The following is a 17,185-nucleotide window of genomic DNA, read 5'->3' on the forward strand; positions in this document are numbered from 1 at the left end:
AAGGTCAGCAAACTTGTTTGCAGCCACCTAGCGCATATCATACTATCCCATGAGTAGGTAGTATGACTCATTGTCTGTGTGGATGATGATCACATCTTCTAGGTCACTTTTTTCTATTCCCTGATTCCTAGTTCAAAGTTCAAAGAAAAAAGGTATCAAGAGGCTGAGATCATCTCTACAATGGGTTGCAGCATAAATGGCTAGAAAGGAGCATAAAAGGGGTACTGGAAACCAGAATATCTGAGGTTGCATGGCTTTAAAACTGTGGTTATCTTTTTAATTCTTAAAAGCTCTACTTCCATATCTTAGCCCAAAAACACTTTGAAATGTACATTTCATATGACCTTGCTTAATCTTAGATTCATGGAACAGACAGACAAATACAATTCAGCTCTTCCTGGCTAAACAGTAGTCTCCCTGTGCGGTTTACTCAGATGTCCCATCAAAATTACACTCCATCACTTATTCATTGTTTCTTAAAATGAATGCAGTAGTGAATCATTATAATTAATTAATGCAATAGTGAATCATTATAATTATGAGAAATTTGCAGAGCAGATATATCACTGTCAGCACTATACAACAGTCAGATAATTAGAGAATATGTTTACTACCCCAGATCAGCCACATCTCATGATTCATAGCTGCATGGGGGAAGCAGATCAGGAAACAGCAGAGCCACCTGTCTATCTGGAAATCTAGGAACCCAGCAGGTAACTACGTAGATGATTTAGTGAATGATTTCTGATGACAGATAATGTCCACATGATCTATTAAGTATTCTCATTTTAATGGTTACCCTAAATGAGTTTTCTAAATGCCTTCATTCTTCAAGTCCTCATAAGGAGGCTTTATACCAGTTGCAAGCATTTCTGAATTTAAACACTGTTTTAATCCACAATATCATAGCCCGAAGATGCTGAGGATCAATATCTGTTTGGTGTTAACATGCTCTCCCTGGGCCTGCGTGGGCTTTCTTCAGGTTTTCTGTTTTCCTCTGAACTTACAAAAGCATGGTACTGAGTGGCGACACTAAACCAATCATATAAATATATTTGTAGTCCTGGGTTATGAAAGAAAAGAGACTGTGGACCAGCTGACTAACCAAAAATACATAGATAAGTAAATAAAAAAACTGCAATCTGTATACAGATTCTTTAATACCTAGATGTACAGTAAGAATGATAGTTGAAAAATTAGAAAGCAGTTTGTGAGATATGTGGAAAGTCAGAGAAGGAAAATATTTCATTAAAACTGTTTCTGCTGTTTGCTGTGTTTCATTTATTTCAGATGTCGTAAATAAGAATGATTACCTATAACAAGGGAATTCAACTGCCTCGGTTTCTGGCCTTCCATCTTCTCTCACCACCACTTTATCCAAGAACCAGCCACAGCTCCCTCCTCTACCATCATGCCCTATTCTCACACGCTTTAGATTTTTCAGTGTCACAGCTTCAATGATGAACTCATCAGCCTGAGTAGAGAATAGACAAGCGTTGTTACTTTTATAAATCAGAGAAATCATAGGCACTAAAACACTATATACATGTAAATTGTTAATCAGTTATGAAAGGTCATTTACACTTTAGTAAAAATAAATACTATAAAGCAATACTTGTCAATTATAATTGCATTTATTAACAATGTTCTTCTCCAAACAAATATGATGGCCCATTCTTTTAATCCCCCCTTTTCTAGACAGCCTGATACTGAAATACTGACACCCATCCTATCACTATGAGGTCCACTTCCATTTTCAGTAGCTCTGTCTAGGTCCATGTATCATACATTTACGTAACCCTCCATCCATGCATACTATACCCTTGTTATACTTATCACATCTATCTTTGTATCTACAGTGGATATAAAAAGATTACACACCCCTGTTAAAATGCCAGGATTTTGTGATATAAAAAATGAGACCACAATAAATCATTTCAAAACGTTTCCCACTTTTAATATGACCCATCATCTGTACAATTCAATTGAAAAACAAACAAATCTGTTAGGGGAAAAACTATAAAAAATAAACAAAATGTACAATAAGCTGGTTGCATAAGTGTGCACACCCTTAAGCTAATACTTTGTTGAAGCACCTTTTGATTTAATTACAGCATTTAGTCTTCTTGGGTACACACCTGCCATCAATTAAAGAGATTTTGATTAACACAAAATAAAGTTCATCTGTCCTAGTAGGATTTTCCTGACATTTACTCATTTGCCTGCTACAGCAAAAGCCATGGTTCGCAGAGAGCTTACAAAGCATCAAAGGGATCTCATTGTTGAAAGGTATCTGTCAGGAGTAGGGTACAAAACAATTTCCACAGCACTGGATATACCATAGAACACAGTGAAGATGGTCATCAAAAAGTGGAGAAAATATGGGACAGCAGTAATGTTGCAAAGAAATGGACGTCCATTCACCCTTATCCCTCCTCAGGGTTAGTCACTGAAGGATGCTCTGGCTCACTGTTGGCCCCTGAGTCTCCTTTATGCTTTCCTCCTTTTCCATTGATCACAAAATTCATTCACAAAGCCAGAAGGTGGAAGGTGAATGTAATCTTCATTGCCCTGCAATGACCTCGACAAGTCTGGTTTCTGTATCTTTGGTCTCAACTTCTCCGTCTTCCCTGGATGGTGGCTTGCAGCCCAAATCTCCTGTCCCATCCATCTCCACATCCTGTTCTAGACCCAGAAACCTTGACATTAACTGCTTGGTTCCTCCAGTTCTAATGATGGCCAGAGATGCCAGGTTTCAGACCACACAGTACATATACTTACAGCTTCACAGAAGTCTAGCACCAGGACAGTATAGTGAAGTAAATGGAAAAGAGTTCCGTTTTGGACTAAAGGAGATAGTTAAACCCTTTTTCTGCACCTCTGCCCACCATTTTAGAGATTTTCTTGAAATTATTCTTTAAAGGTTCTAGCTTTTCCACAATCAAAGTACAGCTTATAGTCATTTTTAATGTTCATGTAGAACACAGAGACTCCTATAACCTCTTTAAAGATATTTAAGGCTTTTTTTAGAGGAGCTTTCCTTCTTTGAACCTCCATGGGATAATACAGTGATGCTTCAAGTCCTTATACAGCTTGCTTTTGAACCAGCAGCATCTGTAGACTTAATGTTCTTAAGATGGAAAACAATCTGTTTGGTGGCGCTTAGTTCTGTAAACAGAATCTCAAAGTTGCAGGCCCTTTCATGGAAACTGCCATATCTCATTTTTAATAATGACAGGGTTTTTCTAAAACCAAATTCCTTCTTTATTCCAAAGCTAGTATCTGAATCTAACAAAAATCTGTCTGTTAATCTACTAGTTTTCTTTCCCAAGTTTTCAAATAAAGGGGAATACATAATTCATTTACTTGATGTTCATAGCTTCATAGGTTCATAGGTGTTTACTAGGCTAATGACTACAAGGGCATTTTTAAGCCTAGCCATGCATCCCAAATCTCTGACAGGTTCTGATACCCTTGATAAGTGTAAGCAGGGCCTTGGAAGATGAAACATTTTAAAGCAGGGCCCTGGGAGATGAACCATTTACAGGTTGCCTGTGTCCATTAGAGACACAGGTGCTGAACCAGGGATGAATTTCCTGTTCCCCATCCAGTTGTCCAAGTTGCACTTGGATGGGGATCTTGTTCCACAGACAGAGAAGGCTCTGGGATACATACCTGTCTCTCCTGCTGGTCCTATTTATATCACAGGCAAGTTTTTAGAATGGGTAATTATGGTGCTGTTTGTTCTGTGGAAATGCAGGAGGTCCATCAGAGTAGAGTCTGACAATGTCCTGTATTCAAAGCATAGATGTCCCCTCAAAAACCTGTAGGAGACAGAATACAGAGAAAGGTCCTTAAGGCAGTCTGCATAGGACATTTAACTTATGCCCTGTATTCTTTTAGTGAGGAACCTCTGTGGATGTCCCAGTTGTTGGATATGCCTGGTTAGGTACATACCAAAAGTGGCATTGTACTCAATGATAGGTCTGATGAATGCAGAATACAGTGGAACAATGACTTCCTTGGACCTACATGCCATGCCTTTGTTTATAAGTTTCACAACATAGAATGATTTCCTCACTACTGTAGACACATGATGGTCAAAGGCTAGATTACTGTCTATGTGTGTCCCTAAGTCCCTGACTACTGGGCAGCTCTAAGGGATGTGTTGTCGATATGATAGTTACCAGGGGTGGATGATTTCCTGACAGATACTATTATGCATTTCTTGGCATTTATTTTAGTCCATGGCTCTGACACCAGTTGTTTCTCTGTGTCATCCCTTCCTGGAGAACATTTGTGTCAGTAGGAGATTCAGTGACAGTTCCTAATTTGCAATCATCTGCAATTTAGTCAGGCAGAGACTATTGACATTGGCCTTGACTTCAGAGAAGTAAATCCAAAAAGGAGCGGTCCAAGGACCGATACCTGAGTGATTCCACTTGTGACTGTCCTCTTTGTAAAGTTGGATTCCCAAATTCTAACTTCATGGGTCCTGTCTGTGAGGCAGTTGACTATCCACTGGGTGACATACAGGTTTGTACCTAACCTCTTTAGTCTGTCAATAATGCCCAAGTGGGGTATTACATCAAATGCCTTGGCCAGGTAAAGGTAGGCAGTGTGAACCATTTTGCCCTCATCCATTGCTTTGGTGACCTTCTCTAAGATGAAACCAAACTAAGTTGGGTCCAGTGTCTGGAGGTTTACTATATCACTATTGAGCATTTCCATGCTAATCCTTGCCATCGCTTTACATACAAGACTAGTGAGACTTATGTGTCTGTAGTTTCCAGTGTCTGTAGATGGCCCATCTTTATGCAGAGGGATGACTGTTACTGTTCTCCATTTATGAGGTATGAAGCCTGTTTGGAGGCTATAGTTAAACAGCAATTCTAGAGGGCCTGATAGGTCATGATTCATGCTATTTAGAAGGCATCCTGGGATATTGTCTGGGGCCATTGATGCAGTATTCTTGGCCTTAGAGACACCATTAAGGACCTGTTCCCCACTGAAAACAGGGGGAGTTATTTTTGCTGGTATTTCCTGAGGGAAGAGTGAGGGGGAGAGAGGGGTAAAGTTGGAGCTGAATTTATCTGCCCGTGGGTTGGCTATATCTTCTGGTTCAGTATAGGTGGCTCCATTTACAGTGAGCTCTGCACACAATTGTGTATTGCCTTTCAGGCTGTGTACATATATGAAGAATGCCTTGTGGTTGTCCTTGGCCTGGAAGGCCAAATTTACCTCAAATTTGGCTTTGGTAGACTTTATTTATCCTCTGAGTTGTTCTTTAGTTTGATGACAGTACTTTTATCCTGCTAGGTGCTGCACCTCCTAAATTTTGTCAAAATTTTATTCCTTCTGTTCTACAGCCTATTAATTTTGTGATTCCACCAGGGTGGCTTGTTTTTTGAGTTAGTTCTGTACTCCTTCCAGGTGAGTACAGCTGCCTCCATGCAGCTATTAACATGCTTGTACAGGATTTCTGTTAACAGTTCTGCATAGGCAGCAGTATTCTCAGGGTTTATGGTGACTTGAAATGTTGCCAGGTTATCACTTAACAGTAGGAAGTTAGCCTTAGAGTAGTTCCTGAATATTCCAGGTTTAGCTTGGGGTTCAGGTTTGATTTTTACTTCAAAGGAGACCATTTTGTGGTGTGACCATACCAGGGAAGACATTATAGTAGGGGGTGTAAAGCACTCTCCCATATTAGTGAGGACCAGATCCAGTATGGCTGCACCCCTAGTTGGTGTACTGCCTATCTGGTTCAGGGAGTTTGTGTTTACAAAATCCAGGAATCTCTGTGCCTTTATATTTCGTGTCGAATAGGATTCACAGTTAAAGTCACCCATGAATATGGTATTGGGTTGGATGGTGAGTGTTTCCAGTAAGTTTAAATACATGTTATGGGTCTCCTGGGTCATAGAAGGGGATCTATAACTTGCAAGGAAGTGGTACTGGATTTTGTCTATGATGATTTGAACATGGAGCAGCTTAAGTGCATTGTCCTGTTTGACCAGCCTTGAGGTATATTTATTTTTGCTGTAAATCAAGACACCTCCTCCTTTAGTCTTTGTCTGTATAGTAGCTGGTGAAAATGTGTGGAAGGCATTATAACCTTACATTGCTGGTGTGCTCTCCATGGCTTTAAACCATGTCTCAGTGACCGCACAGATGTCAGCATTCTCTAGGTTGAAGAGAATTTCTAGGGAGTGGAGTTTTTTGTTTAGACTCCTAGCACAGCAATACCTTTAGATTTTCTTGGTTTTGATTTGCTATGTGGGAAGTACTTTCAGTTTGGCATTACCTAAAAAAGGCACAATTGGAGAAGACAATGTTTTAACTAATATTTAAAAGCCTACAGAGGAGAGGTGCACCATCCCTGGCAAAGCAGCATGGTCTGTTGACCATTTTCTTCCATGCTGACAAATATTGCACTCCCTTAGAATAACACCAGAAACTAAGCCAATTATTAAAGTCAGTCATATTTTGTTCATATTGTGGCATCATCCTTGGAGAAGGTAAAATGCTGCTCAATGCTAAGCTCTACCAGCCTGAAACACACATTCTGAGCCCCTGATAAGCAACTGACCATGACTTTCTCCTTACTCAGCTATGTGAGAGGGACATCAGTATGTCTCACGATGGAGTCTCCAAAGACCACAATGTTGGACTGTGCGGTGGCTTACCTTATGGGCTTAGATGTAGAGGCTCCCTGAGACGTGGCTCTGTGTGTTGATGTGGGTGTTGTTTTGAAAGAGTGCATTCGGGACTGCTGAGGTATTTGTTATATGTACTTCATCTAGGAGGTATTTGGGGTTTAGGAAGGTTACATTTAAGTGTCTCAGCATATGTGGATCTATATGTCTGCTTTGAATTGTGTGTGATGAGTGGAGCAAGTGTACTACTGACAACTTTATTGACATTAGAAGTACTTTTATGTGACAGCTTTGCCTCCAGTAACTTTGTATAAATGCATCTCTCACATACCATGTCAGTTTGTTTGAGAATTTCCTGGTTGTCAGTAAACATAAGGCAATTTCTACATTGCTTCAGGATGCCCATATCCACCAAGCTGTTAACGGAGATAGTGGGAAAGTTCATATCCATATCAACAGACCCTTTTTATTGATTAAACAGTTGGAGTGAGAATATAAAGCAAAGTCAGGAGTATCTGGTTTGCAACTGTGGGGACAGTGCTTGTCATTGCAAACTTGTTGTCCTGTGTGCAACTAGGTATTCGTGAAATGTCAGTCATGCTTTTACAGGAAAAATGTCACTCGAGGTGTCTGTGTCTCAACAGGACACTGCCAAACAATTGAGATAACTTAGGCTCTGTCTACACAGAACTAAAGATTTCAGGAAGACAAACCAGTTGTTTATTGTCTTATCCAAAGCTAAACTAAAATATGGTATTTCCAAGGTCACCCTCTCAAGATGGTTCTCAAATTGTATTACATTTGTTTAGGACAAATTGGGTTTATCATTAACCAAGAAACCAACAGCTCATACGACAAAGGTAATGGCAATTTCTACAGTTTTTCAACACAACTTTCCAATTTAAGAGATTTGTGTAGCTGCCACCTGGTCTACTGTTGATACCTTTGTGTCTCACTATATGCTGGATGCAAATTCCAGATCTTGTTCCTTTTTTGGCTCTGCTTTTCTGAGGAATATCCTTCTTTGATGTTGCCCAAATTAGTAGCTAGGAAATTTGTCCCAACAGTTGAATCAGATGAAAATTTAGCACTGAATATGAAAGTTATGTACTTACCATAACAATTTTGCCTGGTTCAAAATCCTCCCTCATTCCCCCTCCCCAATTCTCACCTCCTATACCTTGAAGAACGGATGGTACTCTAGAGGAGACAAGCTGATGTAAACATCAACAGGTTTGTTCATTTTCTGTACATGGGACCCCCCCCCCTCACTTTTTTGTATTGAACAGAATCTTTAATTAGCTCTCAATATTGGAAGCATATAACCATATGTTATACTCAGTCTACGTTAATTTGATGAAGGAACAGTAATTAGGGGTAGGGGAGGAGTCAAAGTCCTGGATCTGAAGGTTTAAAGGTGCCAAGACCAGATCTGAGTCAGATCCAACTCTAAACAGTTGAATCAGACAAGAATGAACAACATTGGATCTTACCATAACAGTAAATGTTCCAATGATCACTGCTGCAGTAGTCTTAGCTATGAGGTATATTCTGCCAAGGATATAACAGCTGGTCAGCTTTCAAAGTTTCAGTGTACTTTCCATATATCTAAACTGTCTGACAGCTTGACCTGAGCTGGCTAAAAGACAGGTTTAGGTGTCAAGCCCTTCTGGTTTCCTGACAACAATGCTAGAAAGAAAATAAATAAATAAATAAATAAATAAATAAATAAATAAATAAATAAATAATCTCACCCTGATATAAACAACACACCAAAAAACAAGAAGGCTAGATGGGAAGGAGTAGCTATTGCATCATTCAAACATCTACTGTTATGGTATGTTAACTTACACAACTGTACTATGTTCACCATAGTGATCACTGCTGCAGTAGCCTTAGCTATATAGGTACATTACCCTGGGTTATTGCTTTTGGGGGGGGGGGTGGAAGGACAATAGTCCAGAACCTCCCAGACAATGGTCCGTACAAATCCTGATCTAGACCCAGACAAGGAATCAAGCTTATAATGCTTTGTAAAATTATGTGCAGAGGACTAAGTAACAGCTTCTCAAATACTTCTAGAATCCAACCCTTTCCAAAAAGCCACAGATGAAGCTAAGGCCTGGTACAGTGGGTATTGACCCTGCATGAATTTGTTTTGTTGCAGTGAGTATAACAAAAGGTACCAAAAATATAACAAAAGCCTTAGACAACCACTTGACACAAGTTGTCCCTTTTTACCTTCAAAGGAAATGAATGATTGATCCAAAGATCTGAAGGATTTAGTTCTTTCAAGATAGTACCTGAGTTGTCTGTGGACATCCATGGCATGGAGTATCCTTTCTTCCTTATTTTAGGTGCAAACTAAGTGCAGGAAATAAAAGGGGAGAGATGAACAGTTTGGTTTAAATTAAATTATGCTACAAATTTAGGCATAAAAGAATGAATAGTTCTCAAAGAAACCCTGTCCCTCTGGAAAATGAGATAGGGTTGACTCATCATAAGCACTTGCAACACAGATATCCTTCATGCAGAAGTCATATCAATCAGTAAAACTGTTTTCCATGTTAAGAACCTCAAGTCAGCCAGGTTAGCTGGTTCATATGGAGCAAGTGTTAGCTTCCCTAAGACAAAATTAAGGTCCCAAGTGGGGGTTACCAGTTCTCTTGTAGTCCTCTTAAGCAAAACCCCTTTCAAAAACATTTTGACATGAGACTGCATTAAAAGAGGAGGATTTATAGGCACACATGCTGAAATGGCCGATAAATAAACCTTGATAGAGGAATAGGAAAGGCCATAGGGTAGTAACTGATGGAAATATTGTAGAACTAGAGAACAACTGACCATGAATGGATGCTGGCTATGTTGTTGGCACTAAATAGAAAACCTTTTCCATTTGCTAATATATGACTTTATAGTAGCAGACTTTCTTGTCTAAATTAGTACCTACTGAATGTCCACAGTTAAAAGGTGCCTAAAAGAAATAAAGACCCTATCATTCAAGCAATAAATTTAAGTTAACCTATTTGGGGGTGTATCAAACATCCTTATTGTAGTGTGAGTAGATCCAGTCTGTGGTGAAGCTTGTGGTAATTACCACTGGCTATTAACAAAAGAAGGGAGATCCCTGGTTGCCTGGGCCAGAAGGTGTCACCACAATGATCTTGGGGGATTCCTTCTGAATCTTCAAAAGCACCCTGGATATTAATGGAAAGAGCCCTGGATATTAGTGGAAAGAGTGAAAAAGCATATATGAATATTCCTGTCCAAGGAAAAGAAAAGGTGTCTGTCTCTCAGGCCTTCTTGCATGAAGTCCTGGAACAAAATATTGTCAGTTAATTTTTCAGAGAGAAGGCAAACAGGTCTTCTTGAGGAACTCCCCACAGATAGATCATATCTCGGAAGACCCCTGATCTAGCTTCCATTCATGAGGGTGTGCCGTGGTCCTGCTCAGCTTTTCTGTCACACAGTTTTTCTCTGGTGGAATGTAGATGCCCATAGAGTGACACTGTACTGTGAAGCTATATCCCAAGCTAACATGGCTGGTCTGCAGAGGGGGTATAACCTGGTCCCTCCTTGTTTTTTGATATGCCACATAACTGTAGTATTGTCTGTAACAACTTGAAGAGGTCCCTGGGACTAAAAGATGTTTCATAGAGTTGAAGACTGTGATCAGGACAAGCATTCCCTTGATATTTATGCACTTGTATCTGTCCTTTGTGTCTCACTCACTCTGCACTGTAATCTGCCCTGACACTGCTCAACTACAAAAGTCCAAGGCAGCTGTAGTGACTGACTGCTTTGCAACTGGGAGGCAGAAGGGGACCTGGATGTAAGGATATCTGCTATCTCCACCAAATGATTTATTTTCTGACAAACCCCAGCAGTGGGATTTGAAAAAGACAAAGGGTATTGGTGCATGGACCAAAGAGACTTCAGATACTTTTTATTTCTCAATTGGAGTCTTGCCAGGGTATCACAAGAATCAATTAATCCACGAGATACAACACCCTGAGGTATTCCCTCTCAGTGACTGAAGTCTGAGTGCAAAACCTTAGAAAGAGATCTAAATATAGATCTATGTTTTCCTGTGGAAGAAAAGCCCTTTAAATTCAGGTGTCTAGTTGATATCCTAGGCACACAGTCATATGTGAAGGAGGAAAGGAAGATTTTTGAACATTCTCTTAGAATCCCAGCTTGTGTTAGAGGTGTCTTACCCAAGAGTGACATTCCTGACACTTTGAAAAAGATTCTACAAAGACAAGAAAGTCATCTAAATATGAAAAATTATTGATACCTTGTAGCCTGAAATGAGCTATGACAGGAGCTAGACACTTTGTGAACACTCTCGGTGCAGTGGATAGTTCAAAGGGTAAGGCAGAGAACTGATAATGTGATCCAGACACACAAAACCTTGAGACATTTCTAAAGCATGGATGAATAGGAATGTGATGCTAAGCAACTTTTAAATCTAGTGTCACCAGTAAACTTGAAAAGAGGAGTAAGAGGTGACAGCTTATGAAGTGATATCATTTTGAATTTAAGCACTATTACAAATAGGATTAGGAACAACAAGATCTAGAACTGGTCTCCAAATATTTTCTTTCTCTGGCAGTATGAACATCTTTGAGTAAAAACCTTCCCCACCTAGGAAGAAGGAACTACTGTCACTCCTCGGGCAGCATGTGATGAAAAACAGGTGGAAACAAAAGACTCTGATCTAGAGTATGAGGAATGACCCCTTGGGAAAGGAGGAATTTCTTCCCTTTGCCATCAGTAACCTTGGTGAACGATTTCCAGAAACCATTTGTCTGAAACTATTTGTTGTCAAAGAGAAAAATGGAGAGCCAGACTTTCTGGAAGAGAAAAGGGGCCAAGGTTGGAGGGTGTCAGAAGATCTCAAATAGTCAGTCAGAATTGTTGGACTGCTTTTAGTTTTAGTAGGTTTTAGGCTTCTTTTTGGAACCCACTTGCCAATTTTTCTTAAACACCAATTTATCTGTATTTTATTGAGATTGTTTATTTTGCTTTTTGCCAAAACTGGATCAGAAGTTAGAGATTCCCTTGGAAAATTGGGAAAATGATGGCTGAAAAATCTTAGAGATTCACCAGAACAGCCAACCTCTTTCATTACAAGATTTGATCACCTCCACAACACATGAGCCAAACACTATACATCTATCCAAACATGAATTTAAAATCTCATTTTTAACATCATCTTGGAAGTTCTGAGAATGCAGCCATGCAAACCTCCTCAGAACAGCACCAGTGGCCATAGTCCTGGGAGTAGCATCAAGAGAGTCCTACATAATCTATAAACTATTAGTAGTGACCTGTGCAACAGACGACACTAAATTATTTAAAGAAGATTTTTCCTCACAATACGAAACTGCAAATGAAACATTCCTCATACTTTCACAATTAGTCAGAACACACTTTAACATAAGAGCCTGACGATTCAAATTTTTGAAAATCAAAGTTGCAGAAGTATACACTATTTTCCTATGCATATCAAAAATTTTGTTAAACTTGTGGGTGGACTGTAAAGCATACAGCCCACTGTATAACCTTAATCTTTAGCCAGACAATAAAAGGGGAAAGGTAACTAAGCAAAAGAATTCTTATTCTTAATATTATTTGTATAAAACATTTCATGATATAAACATCATGTTATATAGTAAAGCAAATTTGTGTAGTATGTATTCAGGGGTATCTTAAATATGTGGATGAGTACTTTCAATGATTTTGGTATGTGATAAAGATATTAAAGTAAACCAGTATGTTTTATTTTCGTTTTAAGAAATATAGGCTGTTCATGGCAAATGAGATCTGGGGTAGCTCTCTCTGTTCGCAGGGATTATGGGTAAGGGAGGGAGGAGCCTAAGCACTGGATCTAAAGCTTGAAAGTGTTTGTAGCTAGATCTAAAAATTGGATCTGAGCCAATCTATACAGGAATGGATGGAAAAGACAATCAAGAAAAACACACAGCAAAGAGCCAAAAGTCTGCACTGAACACTGTAAAAAACTGTAAAAATAAAAAGCAGTGTGACTACCAAGCTGTCTGCATAAACTTTAATAAAAGCAAAAAGTAAAAACATATGAGTTGTTTTCCGTTAAAACACGTTTTCAGAACTGTTATGTACTCCTTGATGGACCCGTGGTCCTCAACTCCTTAGTGCAGGAGTTTCATTTCTTAGCCTTCCCACAATGATGGTCACTTCCATTGCTCTCTGATCAGTTTCTCCATATCCAAACTGCAAGCTGAGCATGCCATCCACTGCACAGCCAGGGGAAAAACTCTATTCCACAGAGCCAGCAGATGAGTCCACTTTATGATACTATCATTACAACACTATAGAGGCAATTATTCTGTAAAATCCATGCATGGACATAAAGCAGTCTTCACCACCCTAGTTTCAGAAGCTTGCAGCATAGATAACACAGTAGCCTGAATGATGCTTCCAAGATGCAGTAGATGGCTACTTGAATTCCAAAACAAAGTGACACAGACAGCAATAATTCTTTGGACAAATTTATACAACAAAGCATTTTCATAAAGCAAAGAATACTTTTTTAAAACAAAATATATTATTTTAGCTATTTTAGAAAAGCAATAATCTAGATCAGTGTGTAGGTTATTGTGCAATTTATTCATGCGTTGTATGCAGATTTGGTCACTACGGTTTCTACATCACAATCAAAACAGATTAACTATGAGAAGCCAATGTCCTTCTATAGATCATTCCTATAGCAAAGAGTTGAGGCACATTTTTGGTTGGAAAATAAAATATTACTTGTATATCTCTATCCATAACTGCTAACAAATTGTGTTTCTTTGTATGCATCTTTCCAATGTCAGTATCACCCTCTATTTAAGAAGGAAACTATCCATGCTATCCATGCTCATACCAGTGATTCTTTATCAAAATGCTAATTCTTGAAATGTGATTTGAGGCATCATTCAATCAAAATTATTAATAAAGGGTTCAAAATAATGTCCAATATATACAGTGAAAGGCACACAGTTGGATATGATAACCTATCACTCGGTATAACTGACAAATTATTTAAAGCCTGAGGAAGTAGAGTCAGCTTAACAGCAGATGTCTCCTTATCCATGATGTTTACAGCTTCCTTTTTAGAAGGATTTTTCAGGACTCAAGTTTCTTACTTCACATTCAAATGCTTCTTTTCATTTCACTTTAACATTCACTGCTCTTGGTGTTTTATTGTCCTGACCAAATGCATTTGGACACAGAGGCTGGGTTTATGGACTTCTGATACCATCTTCTACAGCACTTATGGTTCCCTATCAAAAGGGCTTGTTGGCTTGGTGGCAATACTTCTGTTTTATAGGGTTATTGGTAACTACTAGCCTAACTGCCCTTTTGAGCAATTTTAAGTCCAGTCTTACAAATCAAGGTTCCTGACAGAGAATAAAATTTTGAAGTGGCATTTGTATGTTTCTTTATTAGTAATTATATTTTATTGGACTCTCTTGATTCTGTTCTTCTTCTTTATCTTGTATTGTTGCTACACTCATTCTCAAATTGTTTGCTTTTATGGAAGCAGATGGCAGCATCCCTACAGAAAAAATTTTTATTTTCATGTAGGCATTCTATAGGTTCATAGGTTACTACTAGGTTATCTACCTTTGCAGGCCATCTTAAGCCTAGCCAAATTTCCCATCTGAAAGATAAAAATCAAACACTGTACCTTGTGTCTATGATGTAAAGACCTTAATCATTATGCCATCACCCCCCTCCCAGTTCTTATGCAACCCTCCTTCCTAGTTAGGCAAAAAAATGTGTGGTGGGCTGTTCATAGAAAGAAATACTTTCCCAAAAGGCATAACAAGTATTTAGTTGGTGGGTTGTTCAGAAAAGTAAATCTTTTCCCAAAACACATAAAAAAAGCCTTTGGTTACTTGTGAAATCCGAATTTTCATTAAAGGATCAGGCCTACATTTCTGCTATCCATGCTCATACCAGTGATAAGATATTACCTTTATAAAATTGTGCCTTTCACATATCTACATATATTTTAGCTGCCAGCAAACAGTTAAATGGGCTTATTTTTAGAGAAAATGTATACTTGTAGGCACTTCATTAACCTGTTTAAATGATAGCCCAGTAAGGGTATCAGCTGGTCAACATAACAAAAACAGAAATATCTACTAATAGTAGCAAGGCAGTAGAGAGCAAAGGTTAGCATGTAAGGAGATCCTGTGTTTCAACTCCTGATTTGTTAACTTCTAAATTATATTTCTAAAGTGAGATATCTTGTACAAGAAAGCTTTTACTGCTTGTTGATGTTCCTGTGTGGCAAAAAAAGCAATAGACTTCATCTTTAGCCTGTTACAGCTGTCTTTTCTCAAACACCAACATGCTCCATTGTGGTTCAGGCTGTGTGCACTGTGTTATTTTTGTGTGGACTGAACATTGGATGTATATAAATCTGCTACAGTATAAACAGTAAGAATTCCTATATAAAGACTAATTATACAATGACCCCCCCATTAATATTCCAAAACATGCATGCTGATTGGCCAGCGTGCCCATTGTAAATCCCACAATATACTAACGGAAAAAAGGTCTGGTCGCCTGGACTTTTTTCCGTTGGTATAAAGTGTACAAAACCTTTTTTTTTTTTTTTTAATAAAGAAAAAAATGGAGCAATGGAGACTTTCTTTTCTCCATTGCTTCCGTTTCAATGCATTGATGTACTGGGTATGTGTAGGAACATAAGTCCCATATGCATGTGCAGTACATCAACACAAGGAGGCAGTATACCACCACCGGCGAAAGAACAGTAATGCGCCATTATTCAAAGACATTATTTAAGAAAAGCAAGTATTTTTTTCTTAAATAATGTCATTGTATAATAGCAATAACAGACTCCGTGGTTGTGGTATATTGAAACTTACCCACGATCGGTTCATAGGTTCATAGGTTCATAGGTTGGTACTAGGCTATCAGCCCTAGGGCCTATACAAGCCTAGCCATAACAATTCCCTGGCTATTTCTTCCCACATTATTTACTTTCCTGGACCCCTGTCTAGCAGGGCGACTGACGTGATCCCTGGGGTGAATTTCCTTTCTCCCATCCAATCGTCAAGGTTCCTCTTGAAGAGGTCCAAAGAGGCACTCTGCTTGACATGCAGGGCTTGTATTGTCTTTATTGTATTGGCTTTATGTAATCACTCGAGCTTCGCCCTCGTGATTAAACTACGGCAACCATTGGTAAATCTTCAATATACCACACCACGTCATTGTTTATTGCTTAAATATATCACTGTTATCAAACATTTACATTCTTCAGAACAATAATGGTTAGTAGTTATTTTATTTATAAGGGTAAAGTAAAATTGTTATTTAATAAGGAATAAACCATGGTTGAGCATACTATACACAGCACAGATCACATGATAATATGCTTTTATGCTGTGATGTACAAGAAGCCTTTCATAACAATTTTAAAAGTCTGATGTGCGTTGAAAAATGTTGTGAGCAGAGAATATATCAATGAGTTAAATGATAGTAATTTATTTTAAACTAGCCTTCCCTAGTATCAAAAAGCTTAATCAGTTTTCCAATAAAACAAGATGCTTTAGGATTACCTGATTTGAAGGAATGTTTTAGAGTTATGTAGTTTAGGCTCATAGATATAACACAGGCACAAAGCTATAATTCAAAGTAGAAAGGGATTTATGATGAAGCAGGGAGGAAATCCAAGAAATAAGAAAAGAGTTGGATTGTGGATGCAAATCCTTAAGGATAATAACAACAGCCATACAGAATATCTGACTGGAGAGATAAGTCAGCAAGGAAAGGAGAGTATTATTGGAGAAACTGAATTCATCCTCAAGTCTTGGTGAGTACCTTCATAAGGTGGACCCTGTTTTTCACAATATCTCACCAAGATGACACTGATCTATAGACTGTATTTATATAGCATATATCATGTACAGAAGTAGGTTAAAATTTAAAAAAGAGGGCTGGGTGTAGAAGAGCCATGATAACAAAAGTGCCCAATCCTGGTAGACACACTGGTGGCAGGACTGGAAAACATTAGTGTAGAATATGGAAACATTCCTACAATGGGGCCAGGCCCAGGTGGAGGATGCCCCCCCTCCCGTTGTAGAAGGAAGTAGTAGTCCATAAAAATCACAAAAACTGATAGGCCAAAGAAGAGCCATAAAGACGATAAAGTGAACTACTGAGGATAAGAAAGAAATTATGTATTGTTACTATTATGCAAAAAGCCCAGAATTTCCAGACAGAAGATATAAAAATTATTAAGACAGAAATTAGAGGAAAGAAAAATACTTTCACAGGAAAATCTGTCAGAAGCTTCAAATGAAAATTTGTGTTCATTAATAAAACGGATTTCTGAAAAACAGTATATAGATCAAGAAACGTTGATCTGTTCGGAAAAAGAAGCATCTGAGGAAGTGCAAAAATATAAACAACAAAACCCAGAGATATTTGAAAAGTATAAAAAAGAAATATGGATATGGGAAAGAAAG

At 38.5% G+C, this 17,185-nt stretch overlaps 1 protein-coding gene across 3 annotated transcripts in view; it reads right to left on the minus strand.

Moving 5' to 3' along the window:
* Positions 1-17,185, minus strand: part of LOXHD1 (lipoxygenase homology PLAT domains 1) — a 2,432,812-nt gene that overhangs the window by 1,329,119 nt on the left and 1,086,508 nt on the right. For all 3 annotated transcript variants that reach the window (XM_044082024.1, XM_044082018.1, XM_044082011.1), the window contains one exon: positions 1,314-1,474. In XM_044082024.1, the coding sequence (XP_043937959.1) occupies positions 1,314-1,474 (161 nt within the window). The remainder of the gene's footprint in view (positions 1-1,313; positions 1,475-17,185) is intronic.

Source organism: Protopterus annectens, chromosome 1.part1 (assembly GCF_019279795.1).
Source record: "Protopterus annectens isolate FY-2018-M chromosome 1.part1, PAN1.0, whole genome shotgun sequence".
Classification (NCBI taxonomy): Eukaryota; Metazoa; Chordata; order Ceratodontiformes; family Protopteridae; genus Protopterus; species Protopterus annectens.